Raw genomic sequence first — 25,750 nt, forward strand, 5'->3', positions numbered from 1 at the left:
ATCCTTGACTGCTTTCCTAGGCCACAAGCAGGGAGCTGGAAGGGAAGTGGGGCTATCAGGATTAGAATCGGCGCTCCCATGGGATCCTGGCACTTTCAAGGCGAGGGCTTTAGCCACTGAGCCACGCCACCAGGCCCTAGCTTTCTTTATTAAAAAAAAAACATTTTTACTAAATATTGTTCATATTAATTTTTTATCTACAAAGCATATGGATTTGTAGTGCCATTCCATCCACATTGGACAGGGTAGATGTGCATCTGCATATTTATATTTCTTCCATTCAGGGAAGAACCTTCCCTTAAAAAGCACTGTAGAACACTTTCCCCATGTCCAGGGGTAGGGAATGTCCAGTAGTCTGCACATTTGGTCTCACCCTGCCAAGGCAGCGTCAGGTAAGATTGAAAACTCATTAAATCTATGGCAGGCTGGTGGTCAAGTCGATAATGTTACATGGCCGTGAATGATGTGACAAGCATCTATGTGGCCCTTGGCTGAGCAAAGGTTCCCTTGCACTCTTAGAACGTTGTTCCTGGGAATTAGCTAAATCCTATTCCTTGGTGTGTGCTCACATTTGCTCATCTATGTGTCATTTAATTTCAAGTTCATCCTCCAGTTGATCGGAGTTAACCATGCTCAAGTTGTGTATCACTTGAAGGAGACTACACTTCAGATAACCATTATTTTTCTGTTATAAGGAAACAAACCACAACAACACACATGTGTGGGGCTTGGCAGAGAAAGACAAGCAATGACAGAAGCCCTGTTCCAGAGGACGCATGCAGGTGCTGGGTACCCGATGCCCAGCCTCACTGCTCTGTGAGCCTCCCAAGGCCTCCCAGAGGCTTCTACCTCCAAAAAAATCCCTGTGCCTGGGATGCTCTTCAACAGGAAGTGCTAATCTTCTGGGTTATTCTACCTTCTGCCTTTTTTTCCCCGCCCTCCCTGCTTGATCTCCGAAGGCAGTGCTTGGGTATTAACTGACTTTTCTCAACACTATGCTTCCATTAAGGAATGCTGTCAAGCATATTAAGATGGAGCATTTGCATATCTTGAAGAAACACATTTGTCTAGAAAAGGTAGTTCTGGTTAAAGAGATGCCTGTTGTTTTTTCTCCATTTTGCTCCCTTGTGTTAGAACAACGAAGAGTTGGCCACAGGTGTAGGAGCTGCTCGTGCAAAGATGTGCACTTGCTATCCTATACTGGTGCTAAAATCCAACATGTCTGGAGTTGTGAAGCTCAAGCATTTTGTGACACCTACAGCCAGAGCTTTTGTGCTCCAAGGAGTCCTGCCTTTACGTGGCAGCTAGATTGAGAGGGCCTGGGGCATGCCTCGGTCACCAGCTTGTGTCCATTACAAGCCTACTTTTTCCTCTGTCTGCAGCATCAAAGTCTGAGATCTTGATATCCTCACCCCAAGCTTCTTACTCATTCAAAATATGTTGAGTGCCTCCCGCATGCTTAGAAAGGCACTGCAGTGCAGTAGGAGATGAGAAGCTGCTTCCTTGCCTTTTGAAGAAGATAGAACCCGGCCAGGCTGCAAGAAGGGGCACAGGGGCAGCCTATGCAGGGCTTGCCAAGGAGCTGCCGGAGATCTGAATTATGTGAACAGGGGATCATGCAAGGGTCTAAAGAAGAAAGTTCCAACAGCAAGTCTAGAGGCTTCTGGGGGTTTCTGCTGGGAAACTCCCAATGTCCATGGTGTCAGCTCAAGCAGAGAGCTGCACTCCCGGGTGAGAAAGGGGCCCAGAGGGGAGCTCCTTGCTGCCCTGGGGCCCTCGGATGTGTTCTTCAGCATGCTATCCTTTCTTGCTTTCTCCTTCAGTTAACTAGCTGTTTTTGTTCAAGTCCAGGTTTTCCCTGGACAGGAATGCTCCCAGTTAGCAGCAGGTAGCTTCCTTCCAGGAGGCTCTTCAGCCTGTCAAAGCCATTCACTTACAAACCTTCAGAATAGCTGCCTTTGCATTGCTGTACCCAGTATGGTGCCTGGCAGGAAACAGGTGAACTAACTGAATGTCCAGAAACTCAGAATTTAGCTTCAGGAAGTTGAGCAGTGTTCTACAAGGTAGAAGTTCCCAGATGATCTGTGAACATTTATTACCTTTAGGAAGTAAAAAACGAATAGCTGTTATCATGGAGCTTACAAATAAAATATTTAAGACTGTATAGTTTGATGGGATTTTTAAAATTGAGAACCTAGGAATGAAGTTTTCTGTACTGCCAGTTAGCTGCGACTGGAGTTTAAACTTATGTGCATTTTCAAAAATGCTTATGGAAAGGGTGTTATAATTATGCATGGCTTTCAGGAATGTTCTGTGCCAAAATAAGCCTATCTTTAAATGCCATTGGCCATGAAGTTTTTGAGACGTTCCATTTGGGGGCAGGGGAGCCCTACCTGTCATTCATCATCGACCCGGTGCTGGTCACTTCCTGACTGACCTCAAGCTCTGTCCCTGCCTGCCCAGGTTGCTCTCTGCCATGGAGAACACCGCTTCTCTAGAGAACATACCAGCTGCGTTCTCTCTCTTTGAACATTATGATGACGGCTCCACCAGAAGTGACCAGTCGTTGAAGCAGGTGGCTGGTAAGCACACTTTCATGTTAATCACTGCATGGGATTTGGTAGTCTGAGCCCAGTTGTTGTGTGGAGTTTGATAAAGATGTAGACTAAGTGTTGGTTGTAACATGCTAAAGGAAGAAGGAGAGCAGCCTCCATGTCCGTCCGTGCAGTGTCCCCGTGACACTGGGGAGGCAGGTGGAGGTAGAAGCATGGGACCAGCACGCCTACTCTTTTTTTCTCTTTTGAAAATAAGATTTCTCTCCCTTCTCTTCTCTGAGGAATTACTTGCTTCATACCAACCACCAGGTACAGAAAAGAAATCAGATATTTTCATATAGGTCAAACTTGCATGTGGCTTTCCCCTCTTTAATTCTGTTTTTTTTTTTTTTTAATTCACAATGAACTCTCACTCCTGTAGTAAGACATCCAATCTAGTGTCTAGTGAAGGACTACTGGGCCTTTAAAAAGACAAGTAACACCCCTCCCCAAATCCCATCAACGCTACAGAAGGTAAAAAATGAAGTTGTTTTCCTAGTGGATTTTCTCCAGGAATAGCTTAAAACAGAAAGGACTTACTTGTCTTGAAGGACCTCAGACAAGCGCAGTGCCTGCCTGTGAAGAAACCCTGACCCACACAGCACACCCTTTGCTTTCAAAGGACTGGCTCTGCCGTCATCTGTTTGCGAGAGAGGGCAAGAGTGGTTAAAAGTTTGTGGGAAAATGGAAATTTAAAATAAGCTTATTTTGATGCAAAAAAAAAAAACCCTAAATCCATGCATATTGTTTCCTTGATGTGCTTCTTTTCCACAAGCTTTTCAAAGAGCCTCATGCACACTGTGAACATTTTGAGCAACTGATGGGCAATGAGAGCACACTGCCTATGTCTTAGAGATCATATTTCTGAACGTTCAGTCCCCGTCCCTGGTGCCAAATCAGGATAACAAGGACAAGGTTTGCGGGTAAAAGGAAAGGGGAAGTTTATTGGCAGATGAGGATGGAAGCAGATTGGTGTCTTCAGAGCTGGAACTTTAAAGGAGCCTGACCTGCTGAGCAGGTGCTGAATCCAGTGGCAGGTATGGCAGCGGCTCTCCGGTCAGGGCAGTTCTTTAGGAAACTTGTTTTGTTGCTGGGACAGCTCCTTTGGTGCAATTCATCAGTCAGGGAAAATCTGGGGAGGAATGGGGTTCCCCTGCCTTATTCCTTGCCCCCTGGCCCAGATGCTCTAAATTTCTGTTCGGTATTTTTATTTACTTATTGGCCATCACAGTCACTTCACTATAGAGATGTAAACCGAATAGCTAAGAACGTCTGGGCCTCTGTTGTATCACACAGGAATTGTAAATCCGGTCATTGTTATTGGATTCTGCCTGTGGAATGTTCTCATTCTCTTTTCATTTTTAAAATACTTTGGAAAGTAAAAATATTCACTTAGTTTTGAGAAAAGATGTGCGTGCTTTGGGAGAATGAACACACTGGGAGTGAGATTAATTGTAGCCCGCACGTTTTTCTTAACTCTGCAGCTGCTTCTTCCTGAGGATTCAGTGATATTTCAGGTCAGTTATCACTTTGTAAGTTTGTTAAATTACTAAAAAAAAAAAAAAAAAAAAAAAAAAGAAGAAAGAAAAAGAGAGAGAGATGTGAAAAAACATTGCCACCAGATGTAAGTCAGTGTGTGACTCCCAGGGACAAAGACAGGGTACGTTTTCATTGTGGCTTAAGGGGTCTCTGCCCCAGCTTCGACACAGTGGGGGACATTCTGGGCATTCCACTAAGGCTGGCAAATGCCCTTTCTCTTGGGCGGACTCCTTGAGTGTGAGACACTTTTTCTGCTGGGAAGACAGGACCAAGAAAGCAGCAGAGTCTCTGAGCTCTTACCTGGGTTGGCCTGGTGCTCTCCCTGGTGGCCTGCCCTGCTCGCCTGGCTTCCTGGTCTTTGTGGCTTCCCCCAGGGGTTCCTTGGTCCAGTCCCATCTTCAAGAGCCCTTCCCCCGCCTTCCCTTTGGCCTCTGCAGGTCAGCACAGTTGTGTTCACAGCCCCGGGAGGCGATGATGCAATCACTGTGTCCTCATTTGAGAGCTCTGAGCCTTGAGGCTGGAAGAGTGCAGTTGCAGCGGCCGGTGAATGGGGGATCTGGCACTTGACCCCAGGTCCTGCCTCCCTTTTCTATAGTGCATGGACATAACCCTGCTCCCTTCCCGCTTCTCACTTGCACTCTCATTACTTTGATTCTGTATTCCTATTGAGTCTTTTTTAGGCGTTCCATTTCTTAAATGTACTTAATTTTCTCTGACTTCCTATTGAAGAAACCTTAATTTCCTTTGCCTTTCACATCAAGTTTTAAGAATGTCATAAAGTTCAGCCTGTATCATTTCAGTAAGCTTACCCCTAAGGAAATTATTGACTGGGAAAAATTACTATGCACAGTTTAAGAGCATGGCAGCTTTCTGACCACAAGAATCTCCTTTTCCTCCAGTTTGTATATTATGTTTACTGATTTTGTGTCATAAATGTTGGAAGTGAATTGACAGAGCTTGATTGATGGGGTATGCCACTAATGCTCAACAAATATAATCACACACTTCTAAACATGTGGGGATATTATGGGTTTAAAAATTCAGAACAACAGTTATACAGATGTCTAAAACTTATATTTGACTCAGCCAACAGAGTTCTTTTTCCCCTGTGTAGTTTTTATTTTTATTTTTATGTCTGTAGGTGTAGCCAGTTGGAAAGAAACAATGGAATAGTTGTTTTAGAAAGTGCATTTTGATATTTTATTCATGCAAGGTTTTTTTTTTTTTGTTTTTTTTGCCTTGAAGAAATTACAGCTATTCTAGGAGGATCTCATAGGTCTCTATTAGAATGTGGACTCTGTGGCGACAGAACAATGAAGCGTTGCCTGCATAGGGAAATGTGCTCACCAGGGGGCTAGCCTCACCGACTAGATGCACCCCCCGCCGGCCCCAGGCTGGGTGGAAGGGAATTACCCAGTGACTTTGTTTGGGGATCCATTCCTGGGTGGCACTCATTTGGATTCCATGGGCACACCTCATCAGCACCTGGCCAGAGGGCCACACTCAGCTGGACAGGGACTGCATCCAAGGAACAGAACGGGCTGTGGATGTCAGGAGCAGGGGAGTCTCCTTTGGCTTCTCGGCATTGTTTCATTATCTTCAGCAAGCATAAGCAACTTTGGCAGAGAATCAAAAGCAACCAATCAATAGAAACCGCATTAGCTGTCCTAACCCTCTCCTGCATTGCAGTTCCACAGCCTCCTCGGCTAGAACCCCAGGAACCAAATTCCGCCACCAGCACAACCATCGCAGTCTACTGGAGCAGGAACAAGGAGGATGTCATCGACTCCTTCCAGGTTTACTGCGTGGAGGGACCGCAGGACGACCAGGACATCAATGGTAGGGTTATGAGCACACAGACTCGTGCACACATGACTGTGCGTTAAATGAATATGCGTTAGGACTTTCCACCAAGCACATATAGCCACTTACAAAGTGAATTAACAACCTTTAAGCAAAACTTGAAATCAAGAGCAAGGGGGAAAAATGGATATATATCATTGTAATGGCTAACAGGAACAAACAGATTCAGTCAGTTGAAAAGGCAGCACTGCCAGAAAGAAGGCAATGGAAACCACAGCCATGGTTCCTGGACCATGGGGAGATGTTTCCCAGGGTGTGAGTCCTTCTGACCCTCCCTGGTAGAAGCTGTCTGTCCCAGAAGGTGAAGCTCCTGGGACAAGGGAGATGGGCTTGAGGTAGATGAGTCCCCCAAGTTCCTCTGCAGGAAACAGTCTGTGTTCTTTCCTGGAGGAGCTGTGGAGGTGGACCATTCAGGAGTGCCAGGGAGGGTAACTCACTGGAAAAAGAAAATCATCTCTCTTTGTTTGTAATTTCAAAAGGCTTCTTTGTTTATTTTGAAAGGCAGAGTTACAGAAAGAGGGCCCAAGAGAGATCTTTGATCTGCTGGTTCACTCTCCAAATGACCTTAATGGCCAGGTTTGGACTAGGAGCCATGAGCCTGGAAGTCCATACAGGTCTTCCACCTGAGTGGCAGCGGACAAAGGACCTGGGCTATTTTCTGCTTTTCCAGATGCATTTGTAGGGAGCTGGATCAGAAGTGGAACAGTCAGGACTTGAACTGGTGCTCATGTGGGAAGCTGGTATCACAGGTAGCAGTTAACCCATGGTACCATAATGCCAGCCTCAAAAATAATCTATTTAAAGGAGAGGAAATTATAGTGAGAGCTATCAGCCTGCCCCGAGGTCTGGGTGTCCAGGTGGGAAATGAGCACTGTTTACTACAAAAGTATTGACAGTACAGGAACTTAATAAACTGTGAAGGGAAACGTTCCTATTGAACAATACTACTTTTCAGATTGGTGTGTGGTCTCTGGCATTTGTCCAAGTATTTCTGTAAATGTAGCTATCTCTAATTGGAAGAGTTCTGCAATTCAGGAGGAGGGACCAGGCTCTGAAAGTTAGAGAAAGCCTCACTGAGTCCAGAATAGTTCACTAATCTACGAAGATGCTTTATAACTTCAGAGCATGGAGTGCTGAACTTTTTATGGTGTAGTCTTCTGAAATATTGGCCTTGGCTCTTACAAATTTTCTTGCTAAATGTGTTAGCAAGACTTGAGCTAACATATACTTTATGCAATTTTAATATTTTCTGTTGAAATAAGTTACCTTAATTATGGTACAAGAAGCTCAGAAATGCACTACCATGCAATTATTTTCTGATAAGTGTCCCACAGGTAGTACTAAATCATTCTAAAGATCTCTTTTCAGAACACTGTTGTTTCCTTATATATTCTACAGACCGAGTTATTCCATAATGTTATCTGCATGGTGATGAGTTTGGAGTTTCTACTGGGAAAAAAAAATCCTAGATGACTTTTTCAATAGCTGCAACTTTGGGTTGTCTTTGGAAGCTGCTTTTAAGGTTGTGATTTTGTTTTCCGCTAGAGCTGGTGGAAGAATACAGATTAACAGTGAAGGAAAGCTGCTGCATTTTTGAAGACCTGGAACCGGACAGGTGCTATCAAGTGTGGGTCATGGCTGTGAACTTCACCGGCTGCAGCCTGCCCAGCGAAAGGGCGATTTTCAGAACTGGTAAAAGGGTGCTGGAGGGGTGTCAGGGGCAATGCCCAGTTCTTCCACTGAGTTTGGGGCAACCCAAAAAGTATTTACTGCCCGGTGCAGGCTGTTGTGTGAGGTGCTGAGTATACAAGTGATGAGTGAGACTGGATCCTGTTCTTGAAGACGCTTATATTCAAGGGGGTCCCTAAGGGATGCCCAAGATGACCAGCAGGAACAGTGGCTGGAGCGGGATCTCACCTTCCCCGGTGGTGGTCCAGCGCTGTACCCCTTGAGTGGGGCAGGAATGGGCACAGTGGGGAGTGTGCCGGTGAGAAGGCTGAGCACACAGAGGCTGTGTTTGCCCAGTTCGAGGCTGGACCTGGCGGCCCCTCGGTGTTCTCTGCAGTGGTGTTGTGCTGGGAATGCTCTCTCACGATGCAGTGCTTCCCCCAGTGGCCAGAACAGGAAGTTCAGCGTCAACAAGGCTGCAGTGCTTGAAGGGAATTTCTCCCCTTCGTGTACAGTGCATTTTTTATCCAGCCGCTGCTGAGGGTAGGACCCTGGCTGCATTTGCTGTAAAGGAAGAGGACGTGTCCTCACCCGAGTAAAATGAAGCAAGGATAGGATTTGAAGGAAGCCGACCTCATGGCTGTCTGGAGTCTCTAGGAACTGGCCAACTTGGTTGGAGAGGGAGGGAAACTGACTTTTCTCTTTTCAACCCAGGATGAGGGTTCGTTTTTTTTAATTTATGTAAACAACAACCAAAAAATTGGAAGATAAAGTCAGACCCAAGCGCTCCTCCAGGGAGCAAGGACCACCCCCAACTGATCCTGCCCCTCTCTACAGCGCCCTCCACCCCCGTGCTGCGTGCCGAGGACTGCACCGTGTGTTGGAACATGGCCACCATCCGGTGGCGACCTGCCAGCCCCGAGGCCACCGAGACCTACACTCTGGAGTACTGCCGACAGCACTGTGCTGAGGGCGAGGGCCTCCGGTGAGTGTCCCTGTCCACAGCCGACAGGGCATGCCCCGAGCTCAGGTGTGTGAGCTATGGCTCCATCAGTGCTCATCCATGAATTCCAGATAGGTAATAGAACACATGCCACGGAGCAGAATCGAAGCTCTCTTGTAAGAAAAATGTATGCAGATCTTAACAGGACAGAACTTTTTTTTGAGGTGTATTTAACTTGAGTCATTAGGCCGGATTTATGCAAACACATGCTTTTTTCACCAGAGGGGTCAGCATGAGGCATCATCAAACCCAGAGTGAGCTATGCTGTCTAAGGCCCAGAAGAGCTCTTTCAAATGCGTTATCACAGAGCCGTCCCTGCCTCCCCATGCGTGTCAAGAATGGAAAGTCTCCCAGGAAAAAAAGGCCATGTTCCTACCATGAAAAGGCTAAAGTCTGTTAGTGAGAGGCTGTGTCTCCCCTCTGTATCTGGTCAATGTTAGCTCACCTACTACAGGGTCATCTCACCCTCCTAGCTCCTGGCCACATCCTGATAAATATTCGGGTTATTATCATGAGTAAGCAAGTTTTATAAGAGATATCCTTAGATTTTCTTTTCTTTTTTTTTTTTTAGCAGTGTTTGCTGGGAAAGATTCTGTAGGAAGTGGAAATTAGGAATCAGGGTATGGAATTAGTGTTTTAACAGGGTGTTATTAAGCTCTTGATTATCTCCGTGATCAGCCGACATCTGTGCATTTGGCTGAGATGTGGGGTTTCCTGTGACTGAGGAATAAGGTTGAAGACTGGCTCCAGCAGATAACGCTCTGCAGATGAGCTGGGTGGGGCGTAGGCATCCCAGCACACACATACCGGCGGCTCCTCTGCTGCTGCACCCGGACCTGGAAGGCAGCTCTGGGAGTCAGCGGAGAGCCGAGCATGACCTGTGGCCAGGACGAGAGCAGAAGGAACAGCCAGCCAGGGTCTCAGCGCCACTCGTGTAGCACATCTCACCCTCTGAAGAGCTCTGGGGATGCAGAGCCTTTGAATGGCTGCTCGGCTCGCAAACCCCACTCTCCCCAGATCTCAGAGTCCCACCTGCTTCCTTTAGGGGAGCCCTGCCCCTTGCTCAAAGCCCCGGGGGTGTGAGACGTCTCCCACCATGTGAGAGCATGGCAGTCTCCTCAGCCATGCTCTGCCATCAGCCAGCACAATCCAGTTCTCTCTGGGGCAAGGTCTGAGCTCGTGGAGGATGTTCCAAAATGGCTCTTCCCTGTGTGACTTCAGCCCCCAGCTGGCATTCACGAAAGTTAAAGCAGCACAGCTGGAGTCAAGCAGCAGCCAGCTCAGCAAGGCCAAGTGGTGTTGAATGTCCCTGCAGGCAGAAGGTGGAGGGAGGAGTGCCATCCCTCCAGGGCCTTCTGTATGTGTGAGCTGTGTTCAGTCTCACTTAACCTCCCAGCAGCCCTTCCTGGGAGGCAGGAATAGGTCCCTGAATCACACTCGGTAGGCGTGGTGATTAATGCAGGAAGCACCAGGGCCAGGATGCAAGCCAAGGCTGTCTCACTCTAGGAGGCTGTGTAAAGACGTCTGCTGTTATACACTGGGCTAGCAAGGCGGGCAGCCTGATGGCGGGCTGTTGCAGTGCACTGCAGATTCCTCTGCCACTCGACACAGAGGGGACGTGGGGATGCGCCGCCTTTGCTCCATGAATGCTGTTTCTTTCCCTGGTCATCCTGGCTCTCTGAACTATATGGAGGAGAAGGGGTCCATTTGGTAGCAACAAGACCTTCTGAACAAGTTCTTCTAATCAAAGCCGAAAAAAAAAAAAAAACAACCAATGACAGTTCCACTTGTATGGAGTAAAAAAAAGGGGGGGCTGGGTGGGTGGGGAGCATCTGCTGATTTTCTTAAAACCAGAGCAGAGCTTGTTAAAACAGAGGCATGTCCTTAGCTTATTGTTTCTGGGGCTTTACCAGAGTTTGTTTTGAGTTTGCTTGTTGCAGGGGTGTACTAGGCAGCTGGTTCCGGGCATGAGAGGGCCTTTGTTGTGCCATAGGGACAGTCCAGGAGCTTAGAAGAGAAAAGGCATTGCGGGGTGGTGAGTTTGTGCTGTGCTGGGGCTGGAGCCACTTGAGCCCCCATTCCCTACCCCAGAACCCCTAGAGGATTCAGCATTAAGGTCTCCTCCATGGCCTCTGGGACCCCCGATGGGCCCATCAGTGGATATTTTAGGGAAGCAAGCAAAGTTTCTTGGCTATAAATCACTGTTCCTTGCTTGTTTAATCTGTTGCTGAGCCATCACTCTCCCTCGTCAGTCCAGGCCTGACTTACTGCCTACCCCAGCATCAACAAGCCATGAAGTAATTCACCTGCAGAGCCTCGCTTGGGTCTGCACGGTGCTTGTGCAGATGTGTTTGTCCCATTTGCCAGTTCTGTACAGTTCTGTGCATGTGGTTCTCACAGCTGACTTTGAAACATTCCTTCCAGGAAATGATGCTTGGAAGCTTTATAGAACGTGAGCTATGTCACCACAGCCTCTGCAGAGCTGTTGGCGACAGTACATCTCATAAATAAAGAACTCCCGGCTCGGCCTTCTGCACAGGCCAGCAGGGTCTGCTTTAACCTGCCACGTGGGAGACGCATCCTTGGGCTTCTGCACAGCCATGAGTCAGAAAGCTGCCCCGTCTTGGGAAGGACCAGCAGGCCCCGGTTTGTCTGATCCTGCTCAGTTAGTGACTCCGTGATGGGGTCATTAGATAAAGCTGCAGCCTCAGTGTCCATGATGGCGCTTGGTGATTTGTAGCTAAATACGTGTGACCTTAGTCAGCACCAGTTAGCATCAAACGCAAACACTGACCAAAAGAAAAGGCAAGCCAGCTTCCAAGAGAATCTCTTATCCAAAACACACACACACACCACACACACAACATGCACACACACAGAGCACACCTCAGTACATACACACAACACACACAACATGCACACACACAGAGCACACCTCAGTACATACACACAACACACACAACATGCACACACACAGAGCACACCTCAGTACATACACATAACACACATGCAACATACACACAGAGCACATATACCCCCCACACAGAGCACACATACAACACACACATAGCACACCTCAGTACATACACATAACACACACATGCAATATACACACACAGAGCACATATACCCCACAGAGCACACATACAACACACACATAGCACACCTCAGTACATACACACAACATGCACACACACAGAGCACATCTCAGTACATACACATAACACACACATGCAACACACACAGAGCACACATACAACACACACATAGCACACCTCAGTACATACACATAACACACAGCACACACAGCACACCACAGTGCACACATACAACATACGCACAGAATACCTCAGTACATACACATAACACACAATACACACAGTGCATACACACCCCACACACAGCACACACACAGAGCATACCTCAGTACATACACACAACACACAGCACACACACAATACACAAGAGCACACAGCACACACCACACACACAGAGCACACCTCAGTACATACATACAACACAACACACACATGCAACATACACAGCACACGCACAGAGCACACACACACCCTAAATTGTGCCTGCAGGAATGAGTTATTTTAGCAATGGTTGGTTCACATCAGTGCTTGACAGACAACCCACAGATGGGCAGGAAACGTGATGGTGTTGTTTGTCCCCTGAGTATCTAACTTATGTGTAGATTCTGGGTCCACAAACTCTGCACTCAACCAGACTCAGAGTCATTGAAGAGGAGAGAGGAGGATTAAAGGTGACACATACTTTTTTTTTTGTAATGTAATGAACTGTGCAAAGACAAGGAACTTCTCAGCATGGGCGCTTGGTAATGAGCCATTGAGTGAACCAGTGAATGAACAGCGATTCGGGAGTAGTGATCTCTCACTGGCTGCAATCTTTAGTGAAAGACAGAGGGAGCAAGAACTAAATGAGTTTGTGCCTCTGTCCCACCCCCAGTCCCTGTGAAACAGGGCAGCTGTGGTCTGGCGGAGGAAGACATGTAGAAATGAAATGAAATGCTAGCTAGAGGAGAGGAGTCATATTAACTCTCACGCACCCATGTAGGTGCAGGGTCCTGGCTGGCTGTCCTTCACTGGAGCTGAAATGCATCTCTCTTCAGACCTGCATGTTTTCCACGTGTGCTGATCCCCAGCTCCTCAGTGTACGACCCTACGTGCCACTGGGCACACAGGGTGGGCATCTGAATGGAGCCGGTCTGCCTTGCCCCAACTTCCCCGAATAGCTGAGCCTGAGACGCCCTCACATATTTGTTGTGCACATGAGTGGGAGGCAGTCCTGATGGCATGAGGGGGGTTATGGGTGGGCAGGAGTGACAGTCTCGGGGCCCGTGACTCTCCTTCTTCCTATTTTCTTCTCAATACTCTCCTTGGATTGGGTGGGCTCAAAACCCTTGCAGAAATTTTCCAGGCTCAGCTTCTGCCTCTGCGGTGGCCGCTCTCCTGTGTGGAGAGAAGTCAGCAGAGGCGTGGGTGAAGCTGAGCAGCACAGCACAAGGATTGCTGTGTGGGCTGGGGCGGGGGAGCCGACGTGGGCGGCATGACCTATGAGACGCCAGGTGCCACGAGGCTGCTCCGTGGACCCTCCCTGGGACTGTGGTGGGCATTGGGGGCAGCACCTCAGGGGGCGTGTCCCCTTCGCTCTTGGCTCCTGGGGCCAACATGGGGGGCAGGAAGAGAACTGCTGCCCATTGATGGGGGTCCTGCTGGGGATATCACCTACATGCTCCTCCCTACTGCCTTTGGGGCAGGCTATGATCGTGTTTCCTAAGACTGTCTTAACCAGGGTCCTTGGTTGCCTGGTCAAACTTTGGAGCCACAGGCCCCTTGGAAGAGAATCCATCAGGAAGGCCTGTTATGTGTGGGGATGTGTGGGAACACGGGGCCTCACTTGGCTCCCCATGTGCCTGTCCAGGGGTTGGGTGCTGCCAGTGCAAGTACCTGGCATAGCTAACTGTGTTAAGAAGCAGTTCATCTTGGCCCATCTGTTGTGTGGTGCACTGGCCATGATCTCTAGGGAGTGCTGCTTCCAGAACTCTGGCTTGGGGGTCCTCCAGGCTGCTTCTCCTATGGGAAGCCACGCTCCAGTCTGATCCAGGTGCTAGACACAGCAGAGAGCCTGCTGCCCCTGTCACAGCCACCAGCCCCTCGGGTACACTTTCTTCCAGCACCTTTCAGACATCCAGTTCCTGGAGAAGCTGCTTGCTGAGGCTCAAACCAATGCAACACCTGAGGTTCTGCAAACACTGAACCAAATGCAGAACTGCTCAGGGTGCTGTGTTCTTGTGGGACCTTGAGAAGATTCCTAACCACACCCCGTCAGCTCTCCTCCCCAGAGGCAGTAACTGTTCCCTGAATTTGTCTTGGAGAGTGTGTGCCTATGGCAACAACTGTGGTAGTATAGGTCAGGAATGTCATTTCGTCTTGCATTCCCTGTTCACCACTTTGCAAGCCCTGAGTATTCAGCACATGTGGAACTGCTCGGGCAAGCATAGTTCCATTGTGTTCTGATAGGAGGATATAATTCCACTGATGTGACCCGCTAAGAGGCATTGTTTCCATTCTCTCACAAACCCTTGCAGGAGAGGCCCCTGGAAGTAGAACGGCTGGCTGAAAATGGTGCACAGAGACTGCCAGGCTGTCGCCATGGCAGGTGGCGGGTGGCGGAGGCTGGCTGTGTCTGTCCTCGTCTGTGCACGGTTTGACAGCTCTTCACGCCTTTGAGGATCGAGTTGGAGAAGGTGGAGTCTTAGCCTAGCTCCACTGAGCAACTCTCAATCTCTCCTTCCTGGGTCTTGGGGGCCACATTCCTCCTTTTCCATCTGCTGTTCAGTTCCTCTGCTCCTTCCCTCGTTGCACTTTTTTGCCTGTACACTCCCCATCTCTCTTCTTAAGGGAGTTAGCTTTCATGGGTGATTGAAGCTGAAAAGTTGGTTTTTTTTTTTGGCATGAGTATTCCTTCATGTTAATTTTGTTGTTTGTATCAATCTCTTTTAAAAATAGCTTTTAGTTTTTCTATAATATCTAAAATATCTCCCTCTCTGGCTGCATATATATATATGTGTGTGTGTGTGTGTAACCTCCCTCTTCTTGGTAGTAGTTGCTGACTGCATTTTCTGCACTAGATCCTTTATTGTCTGGAAGAGATATGTAGGAGGTGTAAGGCAGGAATGCGGCTCCGTCATCAGGTGTGGCCCTGCAGCTGTTCCGTGTCTCCTGGGCTGGGGTGCCTGTGTGGCCAGGTAGACTTGGTCCTACTCCTGACCTGGTAGCCTGCTGCGTCGTTTGTCCAGGATCAAGTACACCACCCTATGCCCATGGTTGTGTGGTAGCACTCTCAGATGCTTTTTGGAGTTGCTGCTGGCTCATTTATGCTTTCTGTGACCTTGCACGGCCCCGCCATCCCTCCCCCGACAGGCTGTCATAGAGGTCCTCTTGGGCCGCAGGTTAACGCAGGGAATGTGAAACTTCTGCCATGCCGTGCTTTCCCCACCTAGGAGCTGAGGTCCTTTCCAGCTGTTCATGTCTTCTGTGTGACTTACTGCACATCTCCTGTTTTTTATTTTTTGCCCTGTCATGTCCGTGCGAAGGTCTTGACTCCCAGTTTCATATCTACTCTCCTCCCTAAATTCTCTTAGCATGTGTATGTTTGCCACATAATTTCTTACACTGTCTAGATAAAGACTCATGTCATCTGCAGTTTGTAGCACTTGGACTTCCTGGTTTTTTTTTTTTAATCTCACTGGAGACTTTACCCTGAAGCCACTCCTTTCTACCACCAAGGCCCATCTGGGAAGAAGAATCCCACCAGCTGTCCCAAGGGGAGCCCCCCAGAGCTGTGCCTTCAAGTGTTGTTTGTTGGCTCTGGGCTTGGGGTTGTACTCACAGGTCATTATTTCCTGCTCTAAAGACGCTTCTGAACTAAGTCCCGGGAGCCTGTAGGTGCTGTCATCAGAGGACAGTGTCCAGACTGAATGGGCTGTGGTCACTGTAAGCCCAGGGGAGAGTGGGCAGGCTGTGGAGGCTGCTTCTGCCCTAGCCAGAGATCTGTTTTGTCTCTGTTGTATGGGGCGGGAATCCCACTGAGGCACAGAGGAAAGTTCTGGAAATAAGGCCATATTTCCTGAAGGGGGGGGGGGGGCTTTCCATTTCCTTTCATTTCCTGAAGTCGGGAGGCCTCCAATTTCCTTTCATTTTCATTTCATCAAATCTATTGTGCTGGTTTTGGAGGGTTGTCATTCATACCCTCAGTGCTAACACTGTCTTGATGAACCCAGGGTCGATTAAGGTGACGCGATGCCTGCCGTTCCTGGGGCATTTGCCAGCTCTGTAGAGTCTAAGTTGTTGGGCTAGGGAGTGGCCTTGAGACTTTGCAGGACACTGGGGCTCTGCTCCTGTCCAGCTGTGCCTGGTCTCAGAACTCACTTTGGCACTGTGTTTCTGTACTTTAAACTTTACTCAAACCATGCTGAGCTAGCTATCAGTCATGGAACTCTGTTGCAAAGAAAACAACTTTCATTTTGAAGTTAAAAATGTCTTAACCGGTCTAAAGGTGCTACTGTTCACTCCAGACTTTTCAAAAGTTTCCAGTGAACTTAAAGCAAAACAGCAGACATGGGACTTGGAGTCAGGGTGCAGATCTGAGCTTCCAGCCTCGTCCAGGGGCTGCAGCACAAGGTGGCAGATGGTCAGGGATGGAACACCGTGTGCTTTGTCTTTCATTCTTGTGCCTGGTGTTCTGTTCTTACATTCAGTTGCATGATCGGTTTCACAGAAAAGCACATCGAGGCTCCAATCCGATATTCCTGTTTCAGGATGACCAAACCTTAATTCTCGTTCTGTTTAAAAGAGTGATTTATCCATTTGAAAGGCAGAGTTACAGAGAAAGGAAAACACAGAGAGAGCTCTTGCATATGTTGGTCCACTTCCCAGACGGCCACAACAGCCAGGACTGAGCCGCGGTGAAGCCCGGATGCAGGGATTTTATCTGGGTCTCTTACAGGGTACAGGGCTGGGCCGTCATCTGCTGTTTTCTAGGAGTCTTAGCAGAGAGCTGGATCAGACATCAAGCAGCTGGTGCTCATACAGGATGCTGCTGTTGCTGGAGGTGCTTAACCCACAATGTCGGCTCCAAATTTCTTCTCTAAACAACACACAGCAGGAGACACATATAGGATTACATATAACAAATGCTTATGACTTTCTCCTTGACAGAGTACACAGAACCTAGGAGTAAAACTCACCTAAAAAATAGCATTCATGGGGCCCAGCATGATTAGCTGGCGGTGAAACACTTGCCTTACATGTACCGGGATCCCATATGGGTACTGGTTCATGTCCTGGCTGCTCTACTTCCCATCCAGTTCCCTGCTTGTAGTCTGGGAAAGCAGTAGAGGACACACAAAACCTTGGGACCCTGCACCTATGTGGAAGAACCAGAAGAGGATCCTGGCTTCTGATTTCAGATTGGCTCAGCTCCAGCCATTGTGGCCACATGGGAGTAAACCAATGCATGGAAGATCTTTTGTTCTCTCTCTCTGCTCTCTGTAAATCTGCCTTTTCAATAAAAATAAATTAAAAAATAAAAAACACATTCATGGAATGGGCACTGTGGGTTAAGCTGCCACTTATAGCACTAACATCTCACATGGGTGCAGATTTAGCTGTTCTACCTCTGACGTAGCTCCTGCTGCTGCACCTGGGAGAGCAGAAGATGGCCCGAGTGCCCAGGCCCCTGCATTCACACGGGTGACTTGGAAGAAGTCCCTGGCTCCTGGCTTTAACCTGGCCCAGCCTGTGCCACTGTGGCCATTCTGGGGAGTGAACCAGCAGATGGAAAGTCTCTGTAGCATTGCCTTTCAAAATCTGAGGAGAAACACAAAGAATGAACAACCACGTGCATGGAGTTGAAACACTGCTTAGCTACAGGATGGAGCCAGCAGTCCTCTCTGACCCCTCCCCTTCAGCCTTCAGGCTATCAAGCAGAGGCAGGGCCCAGGCACATGCTAAGTAATCAACACACATTGATTTAATGAGCAAATCAAATATGAAATTGATTGAATATGCTTATTGAGATAATACTGTAATGACCACTTGGAGTGTATGTTTAGAACATTTCTTCAGCGATCGACTCAGCAGAGATTAGTCCACACAGCCCAGAAAAGGGGTCTGCATTTTTCCAGGGGCACTTGCCACGTAGTGGTGTACTGAGTGTCAAGGTCATGGTCTCAGGCAGGTGGAAGAGAATGGAGCATCCTCAGAATAGGCCAGCGCGCTAGCGGGGGCCCCACCTTGCTTTCAAGGCCCAAATCCCTGTGAGGGGGCTGGCCTTTCCCTGCAAGGCTCGCCCAATGCCCTGCCTACAACGCACCAGCACTTCACTTCTAGTTCAGATGGGCCCCTTAGGAATAGCATCTTGGAGAAGTTGTGTTTTTGTTTTTTTGCAATTACATTATCTTTCGTTGCCAGGATTAAATATGCTTTAAAGTTGCCATCTTCCTTGAAGATCTTCCATTTCAACCCACATTGGTGGCTTTGGCATGATGGCCACGTTAAGAAAAGCATCACTCACCCTAAGATATTCACAATTTGGATCTGAGAGAATTGAGGTCGTTTGTGTTATGAATTGGTTTCACATCATCTTCATCCACAAGTGCCTTCTCACTGATCAAGGAATTGTCCCTCCTCCAAAGAGCATTCTGGAAGACACATATTGGACTAAATTTGGCCAAGATAGAAAGGAATTCGTGGCATTCGGCAGGGTCTGACCTGCCAGCTCTGGTGGTCATTGAAAGGGAAGAAAATACGTTTTTGATGTTGGTTAAAAAAAAAGTTCACTCATGACCGTGTCAAGATATGAGTCACTTAGCCCTAGATGTGGTTTGTAAACCTGGTGTTCTGCTTCCATGTAGGTCTTTCTCCGGGATTAAAGGGCTCCAGCTGAGAGTTAACCTCCAGCCCAATGAGAACTACTTTTTCTACGTGAGAGCCGCCAATGCCTTCGGGACGAGTGAGCAAAGCGAAGCCGCCCTGGTCTCCACCAGAGGTACGTTGTCCTGCGTGTGCAGGGAGCACCTCCAGGCACTTCTAGCCCCGACCCCCATGCAGAGAACGTGTCTTGGGGCATGCACGACTCTGTAAGGCTCAACCTGCTGCCAGGGCTAAGTTTTAGTCATGGCACTTAGGATTGGTCAAAGGTATTGTTTTCTTTGGTTTGGAGATTCTCAACCTTGGTTGCCTGTTAACAGTCAGTCAGGGTGCCGAACGAATGTGGAAGCCCTGGCCCCTGGAGACCTGACTGACTTCAGAGATGGGCTTGGACATAGTGGCTCCAGTCATCCTCCAGGTGATTCTGGGCGGACTCACAATGTGCTGCAATTTGTGGGCATGTTGTGGTGTGTGTGATAGAGACAGATGGGGTGATCCTGATTTTTTAAGAGATTTCAATATATGCTTTGGAAGTCAGAATTACAGAAAGAGGGAGACAGATTGGTCTTCCACCTGCTAGTTGACTAGCTACAACAGTCAGGGTTGGTCAAGGCTGAAGCCAGGAGCTTCTTCCTCATCTCCCACATGGGTAGCAGGGGTTCCAGCACTTGGGCCATCTTCTACTGCTTTTCCCAGATCGTTAGCAGGGAGCTGGATCAGAAGTGGATCAGCTAGTACTTAAACTGGCACCCATATGGCATGCCAATACTGCAAGTAGAGGCTTAACTTACTAAACCATAGCATCAGCACTGGTTCTGACATTAAAAAAAAAAAAAAAAGATTTGTTTATATAGAAGGTAGAAGGAGAGAGTTACAGAGGTCTTCCATCTGCTGGTTCACTCCCCAAATGGTTGCAACAGCCAGGGCTGCTGGGCTAGGCTGAGTCCGGCAGCCAGGAACTCTCTCTGCGAATATCTGAGACCATCCAGTGCCTCTTAGGAACATCCGCAGGGCGTTGGATCGGAAGTGTAACAGCTTGAATCAACACTCTGATGTGGGGCGTGGGTGTCCCAAGCAGTGACTGACCCCACTGTGCCACACCCTGTGCATCCAGTCCTGTTCCTGGGTGTGCTCTGGGAGTCGACTGGCAATCTTGTTCTGCTTATTCTGGTTTGTGGCAGCTAGTACTTGCTGGATGCATGAGCGGGCGAATGAAGAATGACTGAACAAAGAATGAAAGTGTCTGGGAGAGAAGTGCCATCACCTGTTCTCTGTTGCTGTGAGAGGGCGGGAGGAACAGGCAGGATTTATGTTCCCGCTCTAGACCTGGATGGCACAAGCTCAGTGGGGGACACCAGGAGTACTCGGTGTAACCGGCAAAGACCTGGCATGAGCCTTGTTTGCTTTGCAGCAAGGGACAGCTGGGTTTGATGGAGACGTGGCATGAGGGCTGCCTGCCCAGACATGTCTTCCTCCCCAGTCCCAAACCAGTGCCCACACCTGCCCTTGTTAGACTCTCTTCTTTAGATGATGCCAGCAGACTCCCAATTCCCACTTCTAATATGTCTACAGGTTCCTGGAGGGGCTCTGAGGATGTCTGGTCATGGGAATGGTCGGGGGCGGGGCATGTGGGCAGGAATCTGCATTTCCAACTGAGCTCCAGGCGATGTGATGCTGTTGGTCCAATAACTGCTTTGCACAGCAGCTGGGTTCTCACACAGGGTATGCCTGTGGGCGGGGGCGCCTGGAGCTGCAGGGAAAGACCCTGCCTTTAGTATCCACAAGTGCCCTTTGGGAGGTTTTAACATCAGGCCTGCAGGGCGGGGCCTGGGACAGCCCTGGCCACCAGGGCGGTGGGGTCATCCTATTTTCTCACTCACCCCAGGAACCAGATTTCTCCTGTTGAGAGAGACAGCTCATCCGGCCCTGCAGATTTCCTCGGACAGCACGGTGATCAGCTTTGCGGAGAGGAGGCGGCTGACTGAGTGAGTGGGCCCTGGCGGCCCAGGCGCGGGCTGCATGGGAGGATATGGCCTCAGCCGTGGACACGTGCACGCCTGCGGGTGCACTGTGCTCCCTCCCAGGGAGGAGGCTGCGTAGGCTGTGACTGGCAGCCGCAGTCAGTGTTCTTCCTGGAAATGAGAGCTCAGATGGGTTTGTCTGTCATTGGCTGTTGAAGGTATTATCTCTGGTTCAGTAATAAAATAGCCTGGCAGTTCTTTAGCTTTTTCACAGCAACTAAGTTTTTTTTTTTTTTTTAAGATTTGTTTATTTTTACCGGAAAGGCAGATTTTACACAATGAAGTGGAGCCAGAAAGATCTTCTGTCTGCTGGTTCACTCCCCAAGTGGCATCAATGGCCAGAGCTGAGCTGATCCAACGCCAGGAGACTGGGGCTTCTTCCAGGTCTCCTACATGGGAGCAGGGCCTCAAGTGTCCACAGGTGCCCTTTGGGAGGTTTTAACATCAGGCCTGCAGGGCGGGGCCTGGGACAGCCCTGGCTACCAGGGCGGTGGGGTCATCCTATTTTCAAACTCACCCCAGGAACCAGAGATTGGTCCAACCTCTGCTATTTTCTCAGACCATAAGCAGAATCTGGATCAGAAGTGGAGTAGCCAGGACTTCATCTGGCTCCCATGCAGGATGCCCACAGCACCGGCCCCAGCGACAAGGATTTTATACCGAGCCTCTTGAATAGCAACACAGGAGAAGGCCTTTTTCTGAGCTCCTATGGTGGCCGCACAATCCTGCCATGCTGCAGCTTCCGCAGGAGGGATGTGAGAAGAAAAGCCAGACCTGGGCGAGGGTGGGGGTTGCCCTGCTCCTTGTTGGCAGTACCTCCGAGTCATTTGGAAGGTCAAAGTGAGCAAATGGGAACCAGCCTGGGACACACAGGAAGCACGCCGCCTACAAGCACCAAGGGGGCCAGCTGTCAGTTGCCCTCGGTGATCATGCCAGGCCTGAGTTCCACAGCCAGGCTGGGCACTGCTTCCATGCCAGGCTGCTGTGTGCCTGGCCACAGGCCTGCTCGCAGGTGCCTGCTGCTGCAGGTGGCCATGCATTCCTCTGGGCCTTGGTCCCTCTGATGTCTGTGCAGAGGGACTGACCTGTGCAGTGTTTGGTCACCCTCTCAGTGTTGAATCAATAGCAATGGCCCTGTCTCATGCATCCATCTTCTGCACAATCTTGCCCAGGCCTGGCATGGTAGGTACTAAAAGTACATGAAACCAATGAATTCAGAATGAAAAAAAAAAGAAAAAAGAAAGAAAGGAAAAAAAAAAGCATTTGAGAGCTAGATTGGGCTTGTTTGGATTTTTCAATAAAATAAAATAAAAATAAATTTAAAAAACGAAGATGCAGGCTGGCAGCCTGGTCGTAGTTCGTAGAGGATAATGGTTAGCTGCCTTGGATTTTCTAGAATCTTCTTTATGGTGAAACTGAAATTGGTTTGTGAGTATCAGCTGGCTTGTGAGTCGCCGTCTGCCTGCAGTGAGGCTGTTGGAGGGAGGCAGGAGATGGGAACACAGGGCCCAGTGTTCGTCTCGGGTTAATCTGTTCAAAGCAGGAGGGTGAGGTGTGGCCTGAACGTGCCCATGCCTTTGGTGCTGGATGCCACCTTCAGGCTCAGCCACTCCCAAGCTAAGCCCGTCCATCCTTTGTGCCTGCAGAATTCCATCCGTGCTGGGCGAGGAGCTGCCTGCCTGCGGCCAGCATTACTGGGAGGCCACGGTCACAGACTGCCCTGCCTATCGTCTCGGCATTTGCTTGGGCTCAGCCGTGCGGGCTGGGACCCTTGGACAGGGGGACGCCTCGTGGTACATGCACTGCTCAGAGCCATACAGGTAAGCTCCAGCATGGTCTATAGGGAAGTGCAGGCGGGCATCTTGGAGGAGCCTGAGGTGCGGCTGCCCCACCTTCCCGTGTGGGCTCCAAACCAGCTTGGAAAGGATGCGAGACACGAGCATCTGGGAACTCCATGGTCATCACTCTGATGACCAAGGATGCTGGTCAGGTCTGGACAAGGTCAGACCTGAGGCCAGAAGAAGGAACCTGACCAGGCCAGTTTCTTCGGCCTATGGGGCTTCACAGGTCCCTAGGGGTGCAGAGCTTCGGCTAAAACCCGGTAGTCATCCACGTCACAGCCTCAGAATCACCCTGCCTCTCGCTGCCCTGGCTGCCCTCACTGCCTGGGCCCCACTTTCCTTCTGTCCCACTTGCCTGAGTCCTGTCTGTCCTTTGTGGCTGAGAGTGAACCTGACATTTCCCAGAGCCTTCTGGAAGTTTCCCAGCCCAGCGTGCTTCCTCTGCTGTGGCTGCCTGAAGTGTCTGCCTTCCCCTAGGCTGCCGAGCTTTGTAACTTTGCCCTCTGCCCTCCTTGGTCATCATGGGGCTCGCTCAGGCCTGGTTGCTGTGGCAGACCTCAGTGCTGACACACAGCTTCCTTTTGCACTGAAACTGCTGGTCTCCCTTGTATTTCCTGGCCTCCACACAGCCCTGGCCACCCTCACCCTGCCGGACCCGCAGCTCACCCAGATCCTACAGCCCCTTGGAGCCTGTCTCCTGTCACTTTCCTTCCCTCTGTTCTTCCTTTCTGTTCCCTGCCCTCAGGTCCTTGCCTGCAATGTGGCAGTTTAGTTTCCCTGGCCAGCAGTTTCTCCTTTTCCACCTGGCCTCTAAACTTGTCCTTCACAAACCAGAACAGGTTCATGGCGTGTGCTGAGCCAAGACTTCTGGACAATCTGGCTGGAGGGAGTCTTAGCCATGGTCCCCGATTAAGTCCTGTTCTGTCAAGCACAGATCCTGGGGGCAAATTCCTCCTGGCCCTACACAGCCCCCAAAAACATCGGGGAAGTGCTAGGCATACAGCCCCACACAAATGAGTCTTCACTGAGGCAGCTGGAGGGAGGAGTCCCAGGCAACACTGGGCTGCCAGAGGCCGAACAGCCTGGCTCAGGGCGGGGGGAAGCGACACGAAGGGTGCCATTGACAGTGATGATGAGATCTTTCTAGAACTTCACAAAAAGACCCTTATACCAGGCACCCTTTAAATCGATAAAAATAAGACATTGTACAAAAGGCAAGCCTGTGGGACTCTAGAACACCCCGCAGTCTCCAAGGAGTTGGATTCAAAGCACAACGTGCTGTGAATGTGGTAGTTTAAACATGTGGGCAGCAGGGAGAGGACTGGAACGTGGGAGCAGTCACGCTGGCTGGTTATTCTAGGACTGCCTCCTGATGTGTCGGGAGCAGCATGAACAGCTGAGCTGTGCCGGGGTGAAGCAGTGGCCACAGCGCCACACTCTGTGGCCACTCCGGGGACTGGTCATTTCCGAGCGTTTCCCGATGGAGTTCCTGGGGATCCGCAGAGGTGTTAATTTCCTGTTCTGTGCCCTCTCAGATACACATTTTTCTACGGCGGCATCGTGAGCGACGTGCACGTGACCGAGCACCCGGCCAGGGTGGGCCTTCTGCTGGACTACAGCAACCAGAGGCTTGTGTTTGTCAACGCTGAAAGCGGGCAGGTGCTCTTCGTCGTGAGGCACAGGTTTACCGAGGGTGTCCACCCTGCCTTTGCCCTGGAGAAACCCGGCAGATGCACCTTGCACTTGGGCGTGGAGCCCCCAGATTCTGTAAGGCACAAGTGACCCTCAGCTCTGCCAACTTGCAGTATTCAGATTCTCTCCTGGGGTCTCCCACATGTTGCAGTATCACCAGCACATGAGCAAACCAGCAAGCAAACCTGACCTGATCGAGCGATGTGTGGGTCAAGGCTACAAGAGCCCTGCACCCTTTGGTCTTTCCGTAGTGGGGTTCTTTCCTACATCAGAAGGACTTGTTTTTGGGGAGCCAGCCTAGAGAAGTGGACTGCCACCTGCCACTTCATGTAGGAGGTGCTGGGACAGACAGGTTAGGGTGGAGGGAAGGCTGTGTCCCCAGCACGGCAGCTGCCCCAGTTGCAAGCCACAGGCCTCCTTTGTGGCGCGAGTTACCCCCTTCACTGAAGGACAATGCACCAGTCAGTGCAGAAGGGTTTTCACCGATCCCAGTGCATAACAGACTCTTTTGTAATAATGTACACCATCAAATACCACTCTTTTCCTTGAAGTTTTAAATGGAGAAAAGTGCTAGATATTAGAAGTTCCCACTTTGTTAAATAAATGATTAGATTCTATTTTAAAAATACAGATTATGTGGACTTCTTGCGTCTGACTTAGCAGGTGGGCCTCAGGTCCAGGAGGGTGAGTGCCCACCATGTGTTGCCAGTCAGGCTGCCATGGAGTGTGGCGTGAGAATTTTACACATTTGTACTTTAAATTCTAAACCCTTTCAGCCTCTAGATACAGTCTTACACCAGAAGCTGGGAGTGTATTTTAACTGAAAAGCAAAAATGGGATTGGTCATTTTTAGATATCGTGTTGATATCTTAGAAAACTTTTCCTAAAATATGTATGCAAAATAGAAAAATCCAGAAAGCATGGTGAGTGGATTGCTTTTCTTTTCTGTCATATGAATGCTTTGGTTGTATTTATAATTTTTGAAGATATTGTAATTTCAGGGGTCTTTTGAATTGAGGGGTGGTGTCCCGTGTTTGGAATTCATTGTGCAAACCTGTTGTTCAATAGTGAGAAAATCCATCCTGGATCCATGCGGGCGTGATCGAGGGAGCTTTCAGTGGCCTGCTTGGGTGTTAGAGCAGCCGTCGGCAGCAGGGCGTCCTGGCACCACGAGGAGAAGCTGTTTGCCGGGTGGAAGAGAATAGCATCGTTAACTTCTTCAGGTCTGGAAGGCATCACCAGCCACTCGTTATTATGTTCTTCTTGTAAGAGTCTGTAATGGGATGAAAAGCAGTGACTGTGATAGCAGCAGCCACATGGGTTTTGGAAATTGTCCTTGTCTGAGGTTGCTTCCGACACTGCCCTCTGAAACCTCAGGGCTGGTGGTGCCAGGAGGTGACTCTGGAGGCAGTGGGGCAGGAAGTGGGGAGAGTGAGGCAGGATGGAAACCCCACAGAGGGCCTGGTGTGTGACTAGGCTGTTCCCACAGCGGGAGGACGCTCTGCAAGCATCTGTTGCAGTTGAGGAAGCAGATCCCAGGCACAGCTCTGCTCCTTCACTGCTGGGAGGC

General features: G+C 49.5%; 1 protein-coding gene across 1 annotated transcript in view; it reads left to right on the forward strand.

Annotated features, from left to right (window-relative positions):
• CMYA5 (cardiomyopathy associated 5) overlaps nucleotides 1-24,806 on the forward strand; it is a 59,636-nt gene extending 34,830 nt beyond the window's left edge. Inside the window, exons 7-14 of the mRNA XM_040985857.1 lie at nucleotides 2,464-2,582; nucleotides 5,823-5,972; nucleotides 7,542-7,688; nucleotides 8,502-8,649; nucleotides 18,611-18,744; nucleotides 20,512-20,611; nucleotides 22,294-22,467; nucleotides 24,024-24,806. Of these exons, the coding sequence (XP_040841791.1) occupies nucleotides 2,464-2,582; nucleotides 5,823-5,972; nucleotides 7,542-7,688; nucleotides 8,502-8,649; nucleotides 18,611-18,744; nucleotides 20,512-20,611; nucleotides 22,294-22,467; nucleotides 24,024-24,270 (1,219 nt within the window). The 3' untranslated portion in view covers nucleotides 24,271-24,806. The remainder of the gene's footprint in view (nucleotides 1-2,463; nucleotides 2,583-5,822; nucleotides 5,973-7,541; nucleotides 7,689-8,501; nucleotides 8,650-18,610; nucleotides 18,745-20,511; nucleotides 20,612-22,293; nucleotides 22,468-24,023) is intronic.
• Nucleotides 24,807-25,750: the final 944 nt, after the last annotated feature.

The sequence above is a fragment of the Ochotona curzoniae genome, unplaced genomic scaffold (assembly GCF_017591425.1).
Source record: "Ochotona curzoniae isolate NIBS_2020 unplaced genomic scaffold, NIBS_Ocur_1.0 contig_4501, whole genome shotgun sequence".
Lineage (NCBI taxonomy): Eukaryota > Metazoa > Chordata > Mammalia > Lagomorpha > Ochotonidae > Ochotona > Ochotona curzoniae.